Here is a 15,046-nt window from a genome sequence, read left to right as displayed (position 1 = left end):
CTGTGCTGAATGACTCCTCCACCACCACCAACAGATCGAGTTTGTAGCTTATGAACATTCCTGGATCTAGGCCTCTTGGATAGACAAGTCAAGGCAGTTTTATCAGCTTTGACTGATTTACCATCTGTACCCTTTTCTGGGGCAGAGGGTCCTGCATACTGTTCAGAGAATGTCCTGCTAATCTACCAACTGGAGTAATGTGATGTCCTCTATATGTAACTGCCTTTGAAAGCTGTGCAATTAGTTCAGAATGTGGCAGCCAGATCAATCTCTGTTGTTAAAACTGCATGTAGCACTCCAGTTCTGCAGTATGCTGAGATATGACTGAACATAGCACATCTGTGATCTGAAACCTTTCTTGCAGAAGAAAACAGGTGGACCAACACTGGGAAGGAACAGCAGGTCAGGCAGACTCACCATACTGATCAGCTGTAACAAAAAGCTGGGTTTGTTTCTTCATGCTAATGTGCTAAGTTCTAAAGCTGTGGCGTGGAATAGAAAAATTAAGGTGAAGCACATCACCAGGGTTGCTCTTAATATTGTAAATATTAAGTACAGGGGGGGGGGAGAAATTGCTTTATAACTACTTAGCAAAACTCTTTGAAGTAAAGCTGTTATGTACTGAGCTGAATCCTAGAACAATAGGATCCAGAATGCAGCAGTCTGATTGGTCCGCAGGAGCCACCCAATCCAGCTCCAGATGGAAGCGAATCAGCAACCTGATTGGCCTGCAGGAGCAGCCAATCAGGCTTCTGAAGGAGGTAAATCCGCAACCTGATTGGCCTACAGGAGCATAGAATCATAGAATCATAGAATCATAGAGTTGGAAGAGGCCACAAGGGCCATCGAGTCCAACCCCCTGCCAAGCAGGAAACACCATCAGAGCACTCCTGACATATGGTTGTCAAGCCTCTGCTTAAAGACCTCCAAAGAAGGAGACTCCACCACACTCCTTGGCAGCAAATTCCACTGTCGAACAGCTCTTACTGTCAGGAAGTTCTTCCTAATGTTTAGGTGGAATCTTTTTTCTTGTAGTTTGGATCCATTGCTCCGTGTCCGCTTCTCTGGAGCAGCAGAAAACAGCCTTTCTCCCTCCTCTATGTGACATCCTTTTATATATTTGAACATGGCTATCATATCACCCCTTAACCTCCTCTTCTCCAAGCTAAACATGCCCAGCTCCCTTAGCCGTTCCTCATAAGGCATCATTTCCAGGCCTTTGACCATTTTGGTTGCCCTCCTCTGGACACGTTCCAGTTTGTCAGTGTCCTTCTTGAACTGTGGTGCCCAGAACTGGACACAGTACTCCAGGTGAGGTCTGACCAGAGCAGAATACAGTGGCACTATTACTTCCCTTGATCTAGATGCTATACTCCTATTGATGCAGCCCAGAATTGCATTGGCTTTTTTAGCTGCCGCGTCACACTGTTGGCTCATGTCAAGTTTGTGGTCAACCAAGACTCCTAGATCCTTTTCACATGTACTGCTCTCAAGCCAGGTGTCACCCATCTTGTATTTGTGCCTCTCATTTTTTTTGCCCAAGTGCAATACTTTACATTTCTCCCTGTTAAAATTCATCTTGTTTGTTTTGGCCCAGTTCTCTAATCTGTCAAGGTCGTTTTGAAGTGTCATCCTGTCCTCTGGGGTGTTAGCCACCCCTCCCAGTTTGGTGTCATCTGCAAATTTGATCAGGATGCCCTTGAGTCCATCATCCAAGTCGTTGATAAAGATGTTGAATAAGACCGGGCCCAAGACAGAACCCTGTGGCACCCCACTAGTCACTCTTCTCCAGGATGAAGAGCAGCCTGGGATTAGCCAATCACGCGGGGCCCATTGTGTAAATAATGTATAAATACCTGTAGCTAGATGTTTTGGGGAAAGATTCATTCATTGCTACTATGAGCTGAATAACGAGCATGAAATTCACACTTGACTCCGAGTATATTTCACTGGCGACGAAGGTGGGATTCCACTGAGCTGACTGCCACGCACAGCACCGCAGCACGCCACACTGCTGCATCGCACCATGCAGCCAGGCTTCAGCACTGGGACCCAAGGAACGCAGAATGGCAACCGACAGCAGCTTCTTGCCGTTCAACCCAGCATCAGGAGACTGGGAAGGGTACGCCACCCGTTTCAACTTCCTCCTAGAAGCTAAAGAGGTCACCAACGATGCCACAAAGAGGGCGACATTCCTCAGCGTCTGCGAAGAGGAGGCGTTTGAAATTGCCCGGGCTCTCCTTGCACCTGAAGACGTCGCTACCGTTTCTTACAAAACAATAATGGAACGGGTAAAGGGGCACTTCTCGCCACAGCCCTCAGTGGTAGCTTGCCAAAATGCCTTCTACACAAAGCGGCAAGCCCCTGGGGAAACCATAACCGGGTTTCCATCTGATAAGAGAATTATGGCTTTCAAGACAGAAGGCCTTTTCACTCATGTCTTCTCCTGCAATGTGTAGAGATGGACTGGCATCGCACCCACTGATCTGCACCTTACCGTGAGTTCAGGACCAGTGAGAAAGGCTGCAGACTTCATTCAATGTGTGTTCTTAATTTAGGTCTCTCAATCAATTTCTAAGGGTTCTGTGATAAAGGCTTTCAAGCACCAAGAGAAACAGGGAAGGAGGGCGGGAGGTGGGCAAGACCCCTATCCACATCACAAACACTGGATATCAATGCCCCTTATTTTTCACCTGGGAATTCTTTCTAATACTACCATAGTAGTAATTTAGCTCAACCCTAGGACAAAATGCTTCTGCACTGCATTGTCCGGTACTGGCTTTTAAGCCACTCTAGACGCATGTAGCAATTTCCCCAGCACTTACACCAATCTTCAGAGCCATGGTTAGCGTTTCTAAGCAACAAATGTCAGGAAAGGGGAAAGGGGAACTTATTTTACAGTTGCCTCTCTAAAAAGCAATGAAAAATGCTGGCGTGATCCAAACTATATATTTACTTATAGGAATGCCGTATTGATTTCAATGCAATTTACTCTTAAGTAAGTAGACTTAGGATTACAACCTGAATACTCTGTCCGTCACGCTAGAAGCAATGTTAAGATGCCTCATGTCCACAAGATGGTGTTGTTATCTCAAGAATGTATTCCAACTGTGTGTGATAGTCAAGGCTACACAGGAAGCAAAAAGCTTCTCGTGGTCACTGGATAGAATATAGCCAACATACCTAAGGCATTTGTTGCAGTATTGGATAAATACTCCATCCCCACCCTCCATGAAACGTCTTTCTTGTGAACACTGTAAGCATAGTGTTGCAATTAACGTGAAATATGATCGCCTGCAACACGGCAGGATCTGCCATACCCCACATATTCTATCAGTTTATGACAAAACTAAATCAATCTGTGGCACAAAAAGAGGACAAGAGCTCAGTCAGAAATAGAAGTGGCAGTATACAACTGTGTTGTGAGCAGACTCTTCAGGAGCCTGCACAAATAGCCCAGCTATTTTTGTAACATTAGGTTTTGGCAGGATTGAGAAGCTGCTGGAACAGAAACAGCAAATGCATTTTATATATTTGTTTTAGATATTCTGCCTTCCTTCCACAAGCACTTTCAAAACAGCATACATAGGTTTTAAATGGTAATATTAAAGCACTGAACAGACCCAGACCTATTTAGCTTCAGCAAGGTTCCTGTATTATGTGCTTTCAGCCTATGCCCTGAGGCTAGAATGATAGCACCAGAAACATAAAATGCAACCAAAGGAACCTCCCAAATACTCCCAGACTAAACTGTTGACTAATCTGCCTTTCCTGCCTCTTATTGTAGTTGCTTAAACTAAGGTTGTAGTTCACTAAAAAGGGGTCGCAGGTGGGAATATTTGTTTGCAGGAAGCAGAGCAAGTGTTCTCAGACAGTGGCGACCTGCCAACAGTTCCTAATTTTTAAGTATTCCTTTTCATGCTGCTGCTGGCCTGAGCAATGCCACTTGGGACTGGCCAGCTTCGAGGCAGTATGAAATACCCAGTTCAGTTTTGGCTTCACTGCTTCCTCAGAAGTGCTAGAGCCCAGGCAGTGGTTACAGCAGTCAGACATCACGCTCAATTTTGTCTACTTAGCCCAAGCATAAAACAAGTTCTTGAGGATCATGTGCTACTTCTGAACTAGATCTGCCTTCCTAGCATTGTGGCAGATTCCTGGGCTATTGATGCTTTAGAAGAACAAAATGTGAACAATGAAGTAACTTTCAAAGCTGGTGTTTCACCCAACCTATTTATTGTTCAAATTTTCTGTTGCCTTATTGAATGGCCGCAGCCAATTACCAGAAAAGGAGTGATAGTGGTCCTTGTAGAAGTATAAAAGCAATGGCTATTTTCCCCTCTTTTGCACCCTGACTTTCTCATTCTAGGTCTGTTGTTGTCTACTAGTTGGCTTTATTAAGAAAAAAAATCATTGTCAGCAGAACCCAGGCTTGAGCTCTGCTTACGAAAGGACCAATCAGCAGAACTAGCTGAAGCCTTTATGGCTATAGTTCAACTGTAAGGCAATGCTGATACATCATATCAGACAACAGTGAAATAACATGGCACATTCTCATCACAGCAAAATCTACTAAGTTTCACTTTCAAAACAAAACATTAATCTCACTGGTGGCTCCCATTCCTGAATGAGAAGGACATTAAAAAAAAAAATACAGGAACTCCAATATGTTCCTCAATATTACCCTGCCCTCCTTAGTGCAGTGCCCCAGGTCTGAGTTTTGGATCATTTCCAGATAGGTGTAGAATTCATTTTGCAGTATTTCTTGAAAATGCCATTTCAAGAAGTCTCAGCATGGGAAGAAAGAGCAAATGGCGAGAGCCCCTTGAACCTGTGGCAACTTTCCCTGTCAAATCTAGGATGCAGAGCAGTACAAGTGAGAAGTCAGTCATATCAGGGAGGGAATATATATCATACAAGAAAGCAGCTCCCATAATACTGTGGGTTCAGAGATGACTGAGGATAAAAATATGGAGACACCATCTTTGCTGGGAGATCAGAAGATGAGCTTGGCAAAAGAAATCTTCTCCATGTTTCATTTCCTTGTCAACGGAGCTTCCCCTTTCCAAGGGGTTGACTGGAGGAGAGTAACTGGTTGGAACTAGCTTCTGCACAAGTTCTCTATTCACATGATGAAACAGACAAGAGTCTGAATATTATCAGGTGAGAACACACATCTTGGAAGCCTGTGTGACTCAGCAGTATCACTGTTTCTGTTTTCCAAGTCCATTAGCACAACTCTTCTACAACAGCATCACACCACGAGGGACATCCTTGTTGGGAACTCATTCTGAGGGGGAAAAGAGAGGCAGACACTGTGAAACACTAAATCACATCTTTCATAACATGAAGAGAAAAATGTATCCTCAGCAGGGAACAAAAACTGGGCGCTTGGCTTCTGCTTTCAGAAGCTTTCAGTAGCCTCTTACAGTGGGGCTTCCCTACATGCTAACTAGCTTCATGGTGGCATTTATCAAATCTTTCTATCTTTAAGCACCTGCCCACCAATCTCACAGCCTCAATATGAAGGAGCCAATTTGCACCTTCTGAAAGCCTGCTGGAAGACCCTTTGTTTTCATTCCTGGTTCAAACCATGTCCAGGGTAATTGTTCATTTAAGTGCGTCATCATGAGCTCAGAGTGCAGTTTCTCAAGGCTCCACACAACCTGCTTCAAGAAGGCGTTTTGTGGCATTGCCTATATTTAAAATCAACTGTTCATCCAGATTTCCTTTTGTGCTGTACTTTCCATGCACAGGTCCACACTTTAAAGCTCTGTGTCCAAGTGGTGTGGGGGTTTTTTGGGGGGGATCCCAGTGCTTTCCTTGGGAAAATCCACATTTACCACTGAATTTATACAAATGGCAATCTGCGAAAAACCTGATTGCCATTTGCTTCAATTCAGTTGTAAAACACAAGTTTTTCTGGGGAAAGCACTGGGTCAAAAGAAAAACCACTCGGACCTGGACCTGGAAAGCCAGGACCTGTACCCAGAAACGTGGCACAAAAGGAAGTCTGGATGAATCTAGATAAAAACCAGAAATCTCACCCCAAGTACAAGGGTCACAGCGGCTCCTTGTAAGCTGCCAGATGGCACTTGGACCTTCCTTTCTCCATCACCCAAGCCAACATATTTGCACTAACTGATCTTCCTCAGATCAATAATTCTCTAGTTATACATGTGTGCTCTCAGTACTTCTTTATGGCCAGAGCTGCCATGAATGTACTTCCTTTAACTGAGTGATCAGTGGGCAATTTTCTGACCGATCAGTCAAAAACTGCACCAGGCAGCCTTCTAAATTAATTTGGCACATCAGTGGATTATCAGCTAGTGCAAATAAACTTTTAACTACTCAACAAGTTATAAGCCACAATTTATTAAGAATGAAATATATAGGTTTTCAACTTTCCCATCCAGCAACACCAGTAGACAGATAGTTAACTGTTCCAACTGCTCAAAAAATAAGGTGAACAGATGCCACTTCCAAATGTTGTCCAGACTTTTAAAAGAATTGCCTTTCTACTCAGGTCACTAGGATCAAATCAAGCAACTATTGCTTTCACCCATCATCAGTGACCCAGAATTCATTTACGATTTACTAAAATTAGATTATTTTGCTTCCTTTCTTATTATCAACCCCTAACCTGCCACCTTCTGCTCAAGATATTCCTCTTTGTACTCCTCAGTTCTCTGAATCAAGGCAGGTTTTTTTATAATGCATTTTGTACTCAGATTCCAAGGCCTAAGACTGAAACATGAAAGTGGCCACGATTTTCAGGCTCCCCCTGCAACAGGTGTACAAGCAGGGCTGAGATCTTTCCCCAGTTGCAACTTGAGTAACAGAACCAGAGTACAAAAACATTGACTACGAAGCAGCCCTAAGTTGCCCCATCAGCCCAGAACCTAGCCACCCTGCCTGGTGATTCTTGCTCAGCCCATTTGGATCAGGAGTGTCAGACATGGCCTCACTGTTTTCTTGGGTTCTTTCTTCCTTTTCTTATCTGAGTTATTCAGGCTTGGTTGTTCTCTGCTTCTGTATGAAGGGCCTCGGCTCAACTCCCGTTCGCTGTATGGCGGCAGAGTGTCTTCCCCTTCCTCTTGCTGTGGAGGTTGTTGTTGTTGTTGTTGTTGCTGCTGCTGCTGCTGCCCTGGTTTGTAAGTGGATGGTGGCGACCAAGCATAGTATGTCCCTCCTCTCTGGCTGGATTGCGAGCTAAACTTTGAAGGTGTCCCGCCATGATCACCACCTTCATCATAGCTTCGCGATTTCCTCTCAAGGGCACTGGTAAGGTAGGAGTGGTCATACTTCTGACTCCCTCCCGGTGTCCGACACACTAGCCTAGGCAAGTGTTTCTCTTCGTGGGCACGTCTCCTGGGTGGGCTATACATCCAGCCCCGATCCGAATCTGTCAACGGCTCACGGTTTCCTGCCCTGTGCTTGCCATAATACTCATCGGATGAGTTTTCTGGGTGTTGCACTGCACCCCCACGTGCTCCTCTGGATCCTGTCCTCTCAAAGCGCCGGGGCTCCTGAGGGCCTTCTGTCCGACAGACGTGCTGACTGTAGGACTCGGCGAAGGCTGCAAGTTCATCCATGGAGACAGCCGGCACTCCCATGGAGAAACTCTTCCTTGAAAGCATTTCTGACTTGCATCTCTGCTGGCTGAAAGAGACGGGAAATGGTTCGTGTTTTTTGTTTCAAATCAGTAAGCCAGTCTTGTAACTGGACTTGCCTGCTCGTCTAGGGTGAGCAAGCAATAAACCCCAAGCGAAGCACCTGAATGACATATGCCAGCAGCCTAATATCCTTCTGCCTAGCAAAGGATACATACACACACACACACACACACACACACACACACGTAAATATATAGAATTGCTATCCCACACTTTCTCCCAAAGGAGCTTAGGAGAACAAACAACGGAGTAGTAAAAAGAATACAATTAAAATAAAGTAAAACATATTTAAAACATTTAAGAACAATGAAGAATATTTTAAAGCATGTAAAAACAGTCATATAACCTCACAACAACTAATAATTCCAAGGTTGTTGCGAATAGGATCTTTCACCCGTCAGGTGTTTGGGTGAACAGGCATTTTCAAAAATTCCTCTTCAATGTTTATAATGAGGGAGTGGGGAAAGAGAGAGAAACCTCCCCAGGGAGGGCCTTCCCTGGTTTGTTTTCATTCATGCTGGGAGAAAGTTGGGATAGAAAGGAAATAAATAAAGGAAATTCCACAAATGGGAAACCACTACTAAGAAGGTCCTGCTGTGGGTCAGCACCAACGAGGCAACATCCAGCGGCGACAGCATCAATCAGGGCTCCCCGCTGATTGAAGGACATAAACACACCCGGGTCCTTCAAGCTTTATTCACAGGAATTTTTCTCAAAGCCCTTCACCATCTTTGTCTTTGGACTCTTACTCTCTTCATTGTCATTCAAGCACCTCCCCCTGCCCCCTCCTAAAAAATTTGGACCGCAATAATTAGAAAGAAAAAAGGAGGGAAATCAGGAGAGCAAAAGGCATTCTCCCTCCCTTCCTTTTCTCCCCTTCTCCCAGGAGCTGCACTCACCTGAGCCTCAGGCTGCCCCTCTCTGCCCTGTAATCAGAGCATGTCTGTGGCCTGGATGTGCCACCTCCACTGATGACTCCTGCCCAGTATTCTGCATCACCATCCATGTCCCCTGAAGGGGGAAGCGGCTTCCTGCGCACCTGGCGGTAAGATTGGCGGAAGTTGGCATCTTCCTCATGCAAGGAGCTGAGCTCTGAGATGGTGTTATTGTCTGGGATGAAAGAAGGCACAGAAATGCTGGAAACCATGGAGATGATAAAAATAACTCAGAAGACATTGGGAAAAATAGCAATCTAACACTCATGGATTGTTGGAGAGCCTTCACATACCGGAACAGAATTAATTCCCCAAGAAACACTAGATGTTGTATAGAATATCTAAATATTGTATAACAGATCCATCCTTTCTGGATGGATGATTACCTGTAAAAAATTTTCTTTTATGAAAATAAACATTGTGTGTATGTGAGAGAGAGAACTATAAAAATGAGGAGGCTATTGGGTTGTTGGTTTTATTTTTATTATGTATTTGTGTGGTTTTATATTTTGATTTTATTCTGTGAACCGCCCTGAGACCCCCAGGTATAGGCCTCTTTTTCCTTTACCCTTTTTTAATTAAAAAATATAAACCAATCAAAAAAACATCAAAGCAGCGCACATAAAATAATTATCAATGCTACATAGATAAAATCTGCAATTTTAAAAAAGAGGATACATGACTAAATTATATTTCATTTCTGGGTAGGTTTGCTGAAATAAAGGCACTAAAAAGCATCTAAAACAGTATAGTGAGGGCATCTGCCTAAGAGGCGGGCAGTTCCAAAGCATAAGTGCTGCCACAGAACAAGACAGACTACAGAACAAACATTAAATGGCACTTGTAAAAGCACCAATTCAGGAAAACATGAGAGAAAAAGTGGATCCAAAGAAGGGAAAGGACCCCTGGATGGTTAAGTCCAGTCAAAGGCAACTATGGGGTTGTGGAGCCCATCTTGCTTTTCAGGCCAAAGGAACCAGTGTTTGTCCACAGACAGCTTTCTGGGTCATGTGGCCAGCATGACTAAACTGCTACTGGCACATGGAGGACCGTGACGGGAGCAACACCGTTTACCTTCCCGCCGCCGCAGTACCTATTTATCTACTCGCACTGGCATGCTTTCAAACTGTTAGATTGGCATAAGCTGGTACAGAGCAACGGGAGCTAACCGCATCACACAGATTCGAACCACTGACCTTCCGATCAGCAAGCCCAAGAGGCTCAGTTGCTTAGACCACAGCGCCACCCGCTCCCTTACAGATCCAAAGAACCACAAGGCTTGCTCTATGTGTCAGTGAGAGATGTAGTACTGTCTCTCACCATCAACAGTCTTTTATGTAAGAAAGTAAGAAGGTCTTGGAAAAGCATTTCTAACTTGGCGTGAGGGTCTGCAGCTCAAAAGGAAAAAGGTACAGGGAATCAACAGGACATGTTCCAGCCCCTGAGTGCACCCAAGTAGATTTTTTTGAACTCTTAATGCACAACCAATGTAAACACTGTATTGCTCATAAAGATTTGCATTTTTTCACAGGTACTCCTCCATAGCAATAAAACATAGGAGAAGCACCCTACTGTGTGTCAGAATTATACGCATTCTGTCTCACTCTTTCTGGAGTGGGAGATAGACCAGCTCTGTGTGATTAACTAAACTTAGCTTTTAAAAATGACACGCTCTTTCCCTCCCATCACCCCCATTGCCTAACCCACTGCACATAGTGACATCTGGATCCTAGGCATCCCAATCTGGAGGAAACCTTTTTATAGTATTTCTTGTGGGTGGAAATGGCAGCATGTTCAGTGATGACTGCTTGAGTACACCATGTAATTTTTTAGTTTTTTCCCCTCAAAGCTGTGATTAAAGTCATTCCTTGAGTCTGTCAAGTGATTGAGGCAGCTTGTGTATCTCTGACAGCCAGGACCAAGTGGCACTAATGGGCTGAATCTATTGAATGTGTATGCTAAAAATAGAGGGCAGCATTTTTATCTGTATTTTTTTTTTTAAAAAAATCTGTATTAGATGTATCTGAATGGACTTGATGAGTCAGTGACTTGGACCACCTCAGTGTGTAGCAATTTATTTCCTGCCGTCTTTTGCTAGAAATGATGGATGTGTACAGACATACATAATGTGGGGGTGAGCCCTATGTGGAAATGCACTCACTGTGTTTTTCTCTCCTGGACTGAACTCAGAAGAAACCATTTCTGTGTCTTTACAGCAGAAGGCAATTGTTCACAGTGCTGGTTGGTGGAAACTGATGGCATTACTAACTCACATTCCACCCCTTTCCTGAAGAACTTTTTTCAATATTTTAAAAACTGTTTCCAATTTTTTAAAAAAATGGCAGGGAGGGAGATGAATGTGGATGTGGTGCAATTAAGAAAGGTGGGTGCCTTGTTGAAGAAACATGTTACTTTGCATCCTGTTAGTAGCCCAGTCATCACCAAATAGTTTATATCAGTGCGATCACCATTACAGGTTAAGGGGACAGGGGAGTTTGCATTAACATTCCATTCTCTTTTGAATGCAACAATGTTGGGTTTTACTAGAAATAGCTGAACAAGTTCCATCTCTTACATCTCTCTCGCATCCTCCTCGATGGGTCAAACTGAGCCAATTCTTTCTCGACATAGTACAGCACCTTCATAGAATCTCTCTCTTTGTCAGCCTGGATTCGGTAGCCTTTCCGCACTGTTGGAGAAGTAGTAAATAACTGGTCAGTATGTATTCTTTCCAAAAAATAATTTTCAAGTCCTCCTAAACTAAGAATCAAATCAGGATGCCTAACGAGTTCCGAATTGCAGGGGAGAACAGAATCTTATGTGTTCGTTAACTCAAAAGCCACAGAGAAATTCACAAACAATTACACACTTCCAAACCCTGAAGGTTTCAGTGGAAAAGTCAACGCATTCTTCTCTGGCACTGAAATAAGTGGACCTTTAAAATATGGAACTATAAAGTGTGGAATCATGCCTAATTTGAATAATAGCAGTGAATGCCAGTTCCTCAAACATTGTGTTTATTGCCTCTTCCCAACAAGACTGTCTATGACGTGGTGCTTCTTCCAATATGAATGTCTCTTTATTATTACGATAAAACTTTATTCATCTTATCCGTTTATGAAAGTGACTTTTTAACTGCTAGTGACCTTGTTGGAAATTAGAGTGGCATTATACAGTCATCATCTCTTGTAGTCCCAGAGGTTATTTTGGCCTTTGGGTATCTATTTGGGTAGCTTGCATAATTTCTGTAATTGACAGGGAAATTAGTCATCCTTCCCCCCCCCCCAATTGCAGCTGTGTAGTAGGAAAAATTTATACCCTATTTTGTGGAATGTAGATATTAATATCAGAGTGAGTTTAGATCTGTTGACTGATCCCAAACAATTACGGAAGACACTCCTAAAATAAAAAATGAGCTTAATGGGACTTACTCCCAAGTAAGTGCAACATATTTGCAGCCTTAAAGAAATGTCTAGTGTGGTCAGTAAAGTTCTTGTGAGTCATTCAGCCAGGATTTGATTCCATTAGCTATTCCATATAAATCAGAGATGATTATAGTAACCCATGCAACAGTATTTATAACAATTGCCCATGCCTGGTACCTGAGAAGTGAGAGGGTGGGAAGGATTTAGCCGTGCTTTATAATGTATGCAACCAATTTAAAGTAGTTTCAGAGAAGCAGACCCAACACCATGTCCAATAACAATGAAATGAAAAATGCAGTGGGTTGTTTATTTGTTTTTCAAAGTATGTGTCGATTGAGCATCCTAGTTCAGTACAGCCATTTCTGTGCAGTGACATTTAAAGTGTGCACAAAACTGTGGTCTAACATGTTGGGTTGTTTATGATACTTTTCAGTTCAATATAATTCTGCTTTTGGTCAAATACTGATTTATCACTCCTCAATCTGCTCCAGATCTTTTTTACTAATGAAAAAATGTTTTAACAGTTCCCCTTAACTCATCCATTCTTATTTTGAGTGGAGGAGAGCAGAAATACACAGATTATTTAAACCCTTTTTTTCCAATGACTTTTCCAATGATCCCTCAAAAGGTCAGTACACTAGTACAAGGGCCCAGGAGCTTTATTGCCAGCATTTGGTCATCAATTGCTTTTTCAGGAATGTCATCTCAGTGCAGTGCTGCTATTACCAATTAGATTCTTCCTTCCGAAATGCCACATGTCGTTTCAAGAGCTAGTAGTACAAGCATTTGATCCTAAAGTATTGCACAGGACTGTTGATAAAGAACACCTGCCATTTTCTTTGGCTGCCTATCACTGATAAGCAAAAAGGCATGTAGCGCTAGCCTAAGCAAATCCCACTACGTTCAATAGAACTTGCTCCTGACTAATATCCATAGGATTGCACAAAGTTTTTTTCTCTCTCTTAATCACAGATCAGTACTGATTCAAGGCATGTGTGACATAACCAAAAGCACATGGAAAGATGCACTGGGCATGCTGCCACCACACTGAACACTTGAAATGGGGCATGGCTTTCTTCTAAAAAGTTCCAGGCAAAATATGTGGTGGGAAAAATAAAAAATACCATGAATTTTTGCTCATGAGTGGTAGAGATGAAACAGAGGTGCAAAAAGGATTTGTGTTTTTACTTCGCATGATTATGCAAACTCGCACATTTCTTAATTTTGATATACAACTGTCCATCAAAAAACATACAAAGAGGTTTGTACCTTATTTTTCAGGAAAAGTCACCCTTTCCTAATCTCGAAACTTTCCCAGTTAGAATGAGGATATCCCTTGGTTTTGTTAATTTAATTCCATGTGAATACACTTGTATACATTTTCCTCCCGTTCTGCTTCATTTGAGGGCCCTGCTAATATATTCTGACAAAGACCCAGAAAGCATCCAGATTACCACTTTGTCCTCCTGCGCTGGATTCACTTGCTGCCAAGGGAGGAAGGTGTGACTTCTCCATCAGGACAGCATGAGATGGGACTCCAGCCGCAGAGTGGACAGAGGGAATATAATAAGGCCCAGGGATTGATGTAACGGTTGAAGGGTATCCAGCCTTCGCAGCCTTTCCTGCTTCATACACTGGGGGGGAAAAGATAATAATTAAAAACGAAGCATTCACCCTGTAGTGCTTCCCATTTAACAGTTTGTAACTGCTCTTGATTTTAGCAACAGAAATTGCAGCAGCCAATTGATTCTTCCAAGGTCTTTTAAATGAGATGATACTGAACACATTTTAAACAAACAAGCTCAGTAAGTGTCATCAGAAATGTTTCATGTTTCAGAGATACTATGGTCTATATATCTTCAGCAGCAAAATCAGGTTCAGGTCATAACAAGACTTTCTATCAGGTATATTTCTGCAAAATAATCAGAGGATTTGTTTATTTAAAAAGGAGATTAATTAAAAATAATTAAACCACCGAGCAAACAAATGCAGAACCTAAATGAAATTTGAGGGAAATTACCCTGAAGCCTAATTAGCAAAGAGCATTCACCATGTAAATAGATTCTGTTTCATTTATCTTATAGCGTCATACCAGTTCACCTTTAATACTACTGGAAGTCTCAAGCATGTATTAAAAGCTTGCAACTAGTTGGCCAAAGATTCCAACTTATATCAGAATGGGATTAGGCTTCTCACAGCAGACACAGGTGTGCACTGAGCATTCATGTGATTGATATTTCTATCCACACAGTCACCCTGATCCAGCAAGATCTGTGTGTGGAAGAAAGCTTCTGTGCATGCAACCAGATGGATTTAAGATGCACACCTGGCTGCTCATTTACATCTGCATTGCTATGGACATCCAGTCACCATTCAACTGACTGGTCCATCTCTAGATTTATTTAACATATGTTCATTTGCTTCTGCTGTTGACTGAAGTCACTCACAAACATCAAGGAGACATCAAAATTCATCAGTAATTATGCTGTCACTTTTTTAAAAAAACAACAACCCACATTTTCAAAGTTAACAGTAAAAACAATGGGTTGATTCCATTGCTGGCTTTTGAAAATCCCCGTATCTACTGTATCTCTCCACATTATTTTCCTTCTGTTCAGAGGGTTCACCAACCCTCATGAGGTGTTTCCCAGAAGGAAAAAGCAGCTGCAGTAGAAGATAAGACCAAAATTGAGTGCCCCAGTTTGCACAGGTGTATTTGCTTACTACTGATAGAAAGCCACCATTGGATGCAAGAGACCCAAGGAAGCTGCCTTATACCGAGTCGGACCATTGGTCCATCTAGTTCAGTATTGTCTACACTAACTGACAGCAGCTCTATAGGATTTAAGAAAGGGTTCTTTCCCAGTCCTACCTGGGTGTGCCAGAGTTTGAACCTGGAACATTTTGCATGCAAAGCAGATGCTCTACTATAGAGCCCAACCCTATACAGATACATACTCCTCTCATCCAAACCACTGAAAGCCTGAACAAATAGAAAGGCCTCAATGGATTT

At 42.8% G+C, this 15,046-nt stretch overlaps 1 protein-coding gene across 5 annotated transcripts in view; it reads right to left on the bottom strand.

Moving 5' to 3' along the window:
- Positions 1-4,198: 4,198 nt before the first annotated feature.
- Positions 4,199-15,046, bottom strand: part of ILDR2 (immunoglobulin like domain containing receptor 2) — a 42,976-nt gene continuing 32,128 nt past the window's right edge. For 3 of the 5 annotated variants that reach the window (XM_028726859.2, XM_028726857.2, XM_028726860.2), the window contains 5 exons: positions 13,488-13,667; positions 11,184-11,297; positions 8,573-8,783; positions 6,913-7,659; positions 4,199-5,287 (listed from right to left, as the gene is read on the bottom strand). In XM_028726859.2, coding sequence (XP_028582692.2) covers positions 6,927-7,659; positions 8,573-8,783; positions 11,184-11,297; positions 13,488-13,667 — 1,238 coding nt within the window. In that variant the 3' untranslated portion in view covers positions 4,199-5,287; positions 6,913-6,926. The remainder of the gene's footprint in view (positions 5,288-6,912; positions 7,660-8,572; positions 8,784-11,183; positions 11,298-13,487; positions 13,668-15,046) is intronic. The other 2 variants (XM_028726858.2, XM_028726862.2) reach the window with 1 other exon arrangement.

Source organism: Podarcis muralis, chromosome 4 (assembly GCF_964188315.1).
Source record: "Podarcis muralis chromosome 4, rPodMur119.hap1.1, whole genome shotgun sequence".
Taxonomy (NCBI): Eukaryota; Metazoa; Chordata; class Lepidosauria; order Squamata; family Lacertidae; genus Podarcis; species Podarcis muralis.
Note: the sequence above shows the minus strand (reverse complement) of the source record. Positions and strands in the feature narration are given on the sequence as shown.